The sequence below is a fragment of the Nanorana parkeri genome, unplaced genomic scaffold (genome assembly GCF_000935625.1).
Source record: "Nanorana parkeri isolate BGI_ZX_2015 unplaced genomic scaffold, ASM93562v1 scaffold392, whole genome shotgun sequence".
Classification (NCBI taxonomy): Eukaryota; Metazoa; Chordata; class Amphibia; order Anura; family Dicroglossidae; genus Nanorana; species Nanorana parkeri.
In genome coordinates, this window is record NW_017306660.1 from 1,189,105 (window position 1) to 1,195,789 (window position 6,685).

Consider the following 6,685-nt stretch of genomic DNA (forward strand, 5'->3'; position numbering starts at 1 on the left):
TATTTCACAGTGCCTGCAGCTACAGAGGTCAGTGGCAGCTTATATTAAAATGTTTATTTGGTGCTTGATAAGAATATGCAAATATCTGACTGTCTATTGCCTGGCCATAGTTCTGCTTCAAGCTCCACCCCCAAAAAGGGACAATGCAACTAAGGTTGGCACTGTTGTGATGAAAGGGGGGAGGGAGGGGGTTAGAAACCAATTGTTGAGCTAGTAGTGGAAGACAGGAAAGCAAGTGCTCTTTTTTTCTACTGGTTACAATGGGCTACAGTAAAGATTATTAAAAAATAAAACATGAAGGTATCTGCTATGGCAAAGCTTTCTCTACTTCTATGGAGATCCAGAAACATTGAGCAAATTCTGGCCAAACCCCTTAGGTGCAAACTGCGCAAGCAACTAGACCCCACGACTAATCAACAAAAAAACTTTCCATAAAGCCTTCAAAAAGGGATTCCACATCCGAGGCCACATTCGCACAGCGAGTGATTAATGGCGGCTACACAAACCATGCAGCAATCGTAGTTGCGAGTCGTTTTTAGGCCTCATTCACACAGGGTAGAGTGGGGCCATACAGATCCGTGCCACGTCCATGGCCGTATCGGGCCGTTCCCGGGAAGGACAGTTGCTGCGTGCGATTGTACACTCACCCGAGCGGGTGCCCGTGCTCGGACGCAGACAGGATCCAGCTCACACGCACCTATCCTTCCCGGGAACGACCCGATACGGCCATGATTGACTTCATTTAGCCCGCGCGTGGTCTTTTTTTATGCATGATGGACGCCGGCAGAGAGAGGAGGGAACGTTCGCCCCCTCTCTCCTGACACTGTCGGGCTCTCGATCCATGACCGAGTGCCCGACATTTCATAGGGAGTAACACTAAAATGACTGTCAATCATTTTGTTGTCACCCCTCCAATGGTGGTCCCCGGGTGTGGGGCACACCCCTCTTGTGACGCCACTGTGGCCGTGCGCACCGCACGGATCTGTAAGGCCCCACTCTGCCCGGTGTGAATGAGGCCTAATGGTCAAATCGATCATCGGAATTAAGCAAAGTTTTTTTTTTTTGGTTGTGCGACTAAAACGTGCCAGAGAAGGTTGGACCTTACATTTCACCTCGACAATAAACTACAATTCCTAAGCATTTTTCTTCCATTTTCACCTCCTTCTGACGTTCTCTGACATTCCATAAAAACACCTCGAGCTATTATGACCCTTTTGGCCAGAGACTGAAGCAGTCAACTAGATATTTGGCCAATACCCTCGATCCAGTTCAAAAGAGCAAAACAAAAAAAAATGAGTGATTTTTAGTTCTTGGGTGCGGGTTGGGTCTTTCTACTTTCGGGGGGGGGGAGAGGGATAAAAAAAAGTACTCTTGGCTGTTTTAACAATGCAAACCGGCTGCCAATTCAATAAAACTAACAACAAAACAAAAACTTCTACAACATTTAAGATACAGAAGGCTTACCTGAAGTTAATTATGTACCCTTAATAGTTGTTTTATGTAAACATAATATTTTTACTAAAAGGGAAAAAACTAAAAAAAAAAGTAAAATGGCACAAAAAACCTAAAAAAACTCTACTAAAACATAACAAAACAAAAAAAGCCTTAAAGATGGTTCTCCAGGTAAAAAAAAAAAAAAATTAAACTCCACTTACTGAATGAGGGGGCTGTACAAAGATTTCCCACCCTTGCTCAATGACTTGCATCAAAGAGCTGTGGGCTGTGTAAAATCTGCCCCTTACCTGAAATCAGTTAATGAAGGAAAGGGCTGGTTGCTAGAGAAGGAGCGGTTACAGATACTGAACAGTTATCCGTGGCAGCATTTCCTCTAACCAATGGACCTTCTCAGCTTGGCTGATTACAGATAAGGGCCCAGGGCATAACCGCAGCCCTGTGGAATTTTTCTTACGTTGAGTGCTGTACACCGCAGAATAACCCTCCTCCCGAAGTTGCAAGAGTTTAACATCCTTACTGGAGAACCCCTTCCACCTCCCCATAGGCCATCGTTTGGTCACATGTCTCATCCCCGCTTAACGGGCCAGACATGCCGGTGCCCGCTGGCAGTCCCACTTCCAGTCGTGCATTTCCCATTCCGAACATAAAGCTTTTCATTCAGGAAACCGATCGAAGGACAAAATAAAAAAGTTCACTTTTCGTTCCATTATAATAACAATATACATTTTTTTGCAAGCACAGCTTAGGCGATTTTCCTTTTTTCTTCTCTTCTTGGTACAATAATCCAAAAAAATCTAAACCAAAAAAGGCAAAACTGTGTTTAGCACATCTGGGGGAGGACAGGAAGAGTCAGCAATTCCAGACACCGGACCAGCAGTTCTGTGTGCTACGTCCAGCGCTGCCACAAAATACTGTTCTGCTCCTAGATTGTAGAGGTCTTGTCTACGCCATCTGTAGAGGAGAAGGGAAATACGGGCTGTGAGCATTGCACGCAGACTACAGAATGAATGGAATTATTCTTAACTTCAGATATAAAAACATGAAAACAATTATTGCAGTTATTTATTCATTAATATAGAATATCATTTATATATTTGAAGCGGTTTGTGTAAAGCAGATGGTGTACCTGAATTTGACCGGTTATCATTGTCTTGTAGTCCCTGCACTGCAGAGCTCAGACTATCAGAAGGAGAAGCAGCACAAAGGAGCCAGTCAGTTGTGCTGCAGAGCTCATGCACTAACAAGGAGCATGCCGACAGGAGGAGAACGCAGAGCGACAGAAATTAGCTTAGTGCGCTGCTTCAACTTTACTGTTAAGTGTTAACTGTAGCAAAGAAATTACAGGGAGAGGAAAGGAAAGAGGGTAAAAAGGAAAAATTAAAGAGGGGAAAGGAAAGACAGGAAAGAGGGGAAAGGAAAGAAAGCGAAAGGAGAAAAAGGGAAAAGGAAAGAAATGAAAGAGGGGAAAAAGGAAAAATGAAAGAGGGGAAAAAGGAAAAATGAAAGAGGGGGAAAAGGAAAGAAAGGAAAGAGGGGGAAAAGGAAAGAAAGGAAAGAGGGGGAAAAGGAAAGAAAGGAAAGAGGGGAAAGGAAAGAAAGAGAAAGGAAAGAAAGAGAAAGGAGAAAGAGAAAGGAGAAAGAGAAAGGAAGAAAGAAAGGAAAGAGGGGGAAAAGGAAAGAAAGGAAAGAGGGGAAAGGAAAGAAAGAGAAAGGAAAGAAAGAGAAAGGAGAAAGAGAAAGGAGAAAGAGAAAGGAGAAAGAAAGGAGAAGGAGAAAGAGAAAGGAGAAAGAGAAAGGAGAAAGAGAAAGGAGAAAGGAGAAAGGAGAAAGGAGAAAGGAGAAAAGGGAAAGGAGAAAGAGAAAGGAGAAAGGGAAAGGAGAAAGGAGAAAGGGAAAGGAGAAAGGGAAAGGAGAAAGAGAAAGGAGAAAGAGAAAGGAGAAAGAGAAAGGAGAAAGAGAATACAAGAGAGAAAGAAGAGAGTGAGGAGAGAGGTAGGAGAGCGAGAGAGAGATAGAAAGAAAAAAAGATACAGAGAGAAAGAAGAGTGAGAGAAACAGAGAGAAAGAAGAGTGAGAGAAAAAGAAAAATACAGGGCTAATTGAACTAAGTGTTAAATGCTACATGAAGTGTTGAGGTAAAAGAACTCCTGAGATATTGAACTTATGTATACAATTCAGTAAAATCTAGGAGTTATTTACTGAACATTTTTTGGTAATGCTGTGTGAACAAGGCACAGAGTCCCATTCCTGCCTTGAGGATTGCACATTCTTTTCTGTATACTCCTTTGGATGAACTTATATTCCAGAAATGTGTCCTGGAATGCTTCCATTGCCTCCAATTGGTGGCTATGAACATTCACATTCATTAATTTGTTTTTAATTAAATCGACCATTCTCTTATCACATGCAACATTTCACGGAGGCCATGTGCCTATATTTGGCATGTGAGGTTTCGTGACCTGAGCCCACAGCGAGAGTGACAAGAGAGAGAAAGAGAAAAGAGAAGAAAGGAATTGCACTAACCCCCATCCCATATAGGACTTTCTATCCATCTGATTCAAATCTTTTCCCCTTCTGTTTCTTCTCCCTTACTTTCAGATTTTGCTTAGAGTAACAGCGGGCAGTGATCTCAATGTGGATACAATGTCAGCCAGAAAACAGACATTTTGTCCGTGAATGAAGTTGAGCAGACATTCCTGAGGAAGCTCGTCTCCTCCCGGGTATTTTTAGCTGTGCTATATTTGAAATGCTTACCACCCAAGGCATGCTCAGTCATACTCAGACACAACGATTCCAGCCGGTTATTGATATCTGGCTCTGTTGCTGGTACCTGGAAATCTGAAAAAGAGAAAAAAATAAACTAAGGTTCAACTTTAGTAACAAACAAAGCTGTAAAGTCAAACGGCAGTGGAAGGTAAACTCTAGACCTGGGACTGAACCAGTGATGAAGGTTTTTGTGTATTTTCAAACCATTCCATTAAAGGAGAACTATGAGGTGAGTGCTTTTCACTCACCTCATAGTTCTAGCCGACCTGTGACAATGAGACTGTCACAGGTCGGCTCAGTAGATCGGGAGGTGAGCGAACACATACTGGGTTCGCTCACCTCTCGATCCTGTCACGGCTCTCTGCCGTGACAGGGGGAGGGGCTGGATTCCCCTCTCCGATCTGCCAGCGCTGACTGGCGGAACGGACAAGGGAGGGGGCGGGAACAGCTGGCTCTGCCTCTAGATAGGCAGAGCCAGCTGTCACTCACGCAGCTGGGCGGATCCCGTCATCTAAGTCGGGATCCGCTCCGGCTGCGGCGTCTCAGTATACCGCGAGCTGTAGCTCGCGGTATACTGAGCTTTGGGTAACGGGAGGACGCTAGTTTGTGTCCTCCCATTACCCTAAGGAGAACTATGGGGAAAAACACTGACCCCATAGTTCTCCTTTAAAGGAATCACTCTAGTTCTGTGTTCCTTTGGTCCATTTCCCCGCTACCAGCGCCATCACCATACTGTGCTCTCCTTCAATTTCTGTTGGGTTGTCTACTGGACAGACCTGATAGGAAAACCCTATGGCCAACTATAGGAGTGAGCATTGCAGGCTGACCACGCTGCGGCTAATAGCAAGAATTGGGTTGGCGTTGTCAGCCTGTAACAGGAAGTGCTGCTACAAGAAGGATCTTGAAAAATGAAACTTTGCAAAACATTTACAAACAACACTATACAAAAGTATCTGTGAAGGTTCCCATTCATCCAGGAGGTCATGGTATAGCTGTCAAAAATAACTCAAGGCAACTGGACTTACTGTATTTTTCTTGAAGACGTTTCAATTCAGAATTGAGAAAGCTGGTTGGATGACCAGTGAAATGTCTTCAAGAAAAATACAGCAAGTCCAGTTGCCTTGACTTATTTTTTTACAGATACTATACAAAGTAAAACCTGGTTGTAGATAAACTAAAGATTTTGGGTTTCTCATCATGACAGGAAGTGAAGGGAAATTTCCCCAATGGGACACATGACAAAAAAACCCAATGGAGGTGATGGTGGGGGTGTTTGGGGAGTTGGGTTAGCCAATCCCTATGCTACCTGGAAGTCATGCTAACCCAACAGCTTCAATACTTCCAGACCCAGAATACATATGCAGGTCAGGAGTTCTCACTTCACTTGTTGCATGCTCATTTCATGCCAGTGGCTCAATGTCTAATGTACTAATGCCAGGGAAAGCCAGGAAATGAGCATATTCAAAAACAAGTGATGGCAGCCGATGCGTGTATATCAGGCCAACTCTAGCCAAACAGCTACGTAGACATATACAGGATCCGTCCTGCCATGAAGACTTGTAAAAGTAAAGCACACAGCAGCTCTATGACTGCATAGGGTAAGGATGGACGGATGGAGATGACACGGCTTTGACTACCATCTACCCTTCAGCAGGACATTCCCATACTGGCTGCACCCACCACATAATATCTCCATCCAATCAGCCCATAATGTATTCCCCCCCTTCCTGCTCCTCAGCTCACTGCGAGCCTGATGTCTTCCTTTTAGCTGGAAGGTGCAGCATTCGACTGGTTAGACCCCACAGGTTATGAACAGAGCTCTTACCTGGCTGTTGAAACATAAGCATGGTCTGCGGAGAGGTGTGGACGGGCAGTGATCGGGTTCTCTGTACGGAACTGTGGGATCGGCTCGGCATGCTGTTACTTCCTCCGGGGTTCGCAAACCACAGGTTCTGATATGAAAGCCACAACGGAAGTCGTCATTGATCCAGGCTCAAAATACCAATTTCGATAACCAATTATAACCATTAAAAATAGGTGACACGTCACTAAAACTGATAAACATATTCCCATCACCCACCAAACCACAAGCAAAATCGGGTGCTGCAAGATCAATGCAATATGTCTCCAGCACGCAGGAATGCAACTTTTTGTTGCATGTGCAGCTCAGTGTGGAATTGTACGTCAATAAGGGGACCCCGTCCCCAGTTGCAGCTTGCGGTCTGTCTGAAGACCTAATCCAAAAACATCTAAAAAGGTAATATATACAGTTTTAATATTTTTAGGTGCGCTGTGTGAATGGGGACACATAATAAACAAAAAGTGGCGTTTGTCAAATTTGACTGCAAAAATGAAAAATAATAGTCCATGAGGCATTTTCTCGGTATAAGGGATCCGTCTGCACACACGTCAGCCGTGGTAAAAAGGCAAAACTGCACCGGACCAGTAGACCACAGCAAGCTGA

At 44.2% G+C, this 6,685-nt stretch overlaps 1 protein-coding gene across 1 annotated transcript in view; it reads right to left on the reverse strand.

The window, feature by feature from the left end:
• Positions 1 to 1,920: 1,920 nt before the first annotated feature.
• Positions 1,921 to 6,685, reverse strand: part of SAMD4A (sterile alpha motif domain containing 4A) — a 65,276-nt gene continuing 60,511 nt past the window's right edge. The window contains exons 9-11 of the mRNA XM_018559400.1: positions 6,047 to 6,173; positions 4,210 to 4,293; positions 1,921 to 2,406 (exon numbers count right to left, since the gene is read on the reverse strand). Of these exons, the coding sequence (XP_018414902.1) occupies positions 2,378 to 2,406; positions 4,210 to 4,293; positions 6,047 to 6,173 (240 nt within the window). The 3' untranslated portion in view covers positions 1,921 to 2,377. The remainder of the gene's footprint in view (positions 2,407 to 4,209; positions 4,294 to 6,046; positions 6,174 to 6,685) is intronic.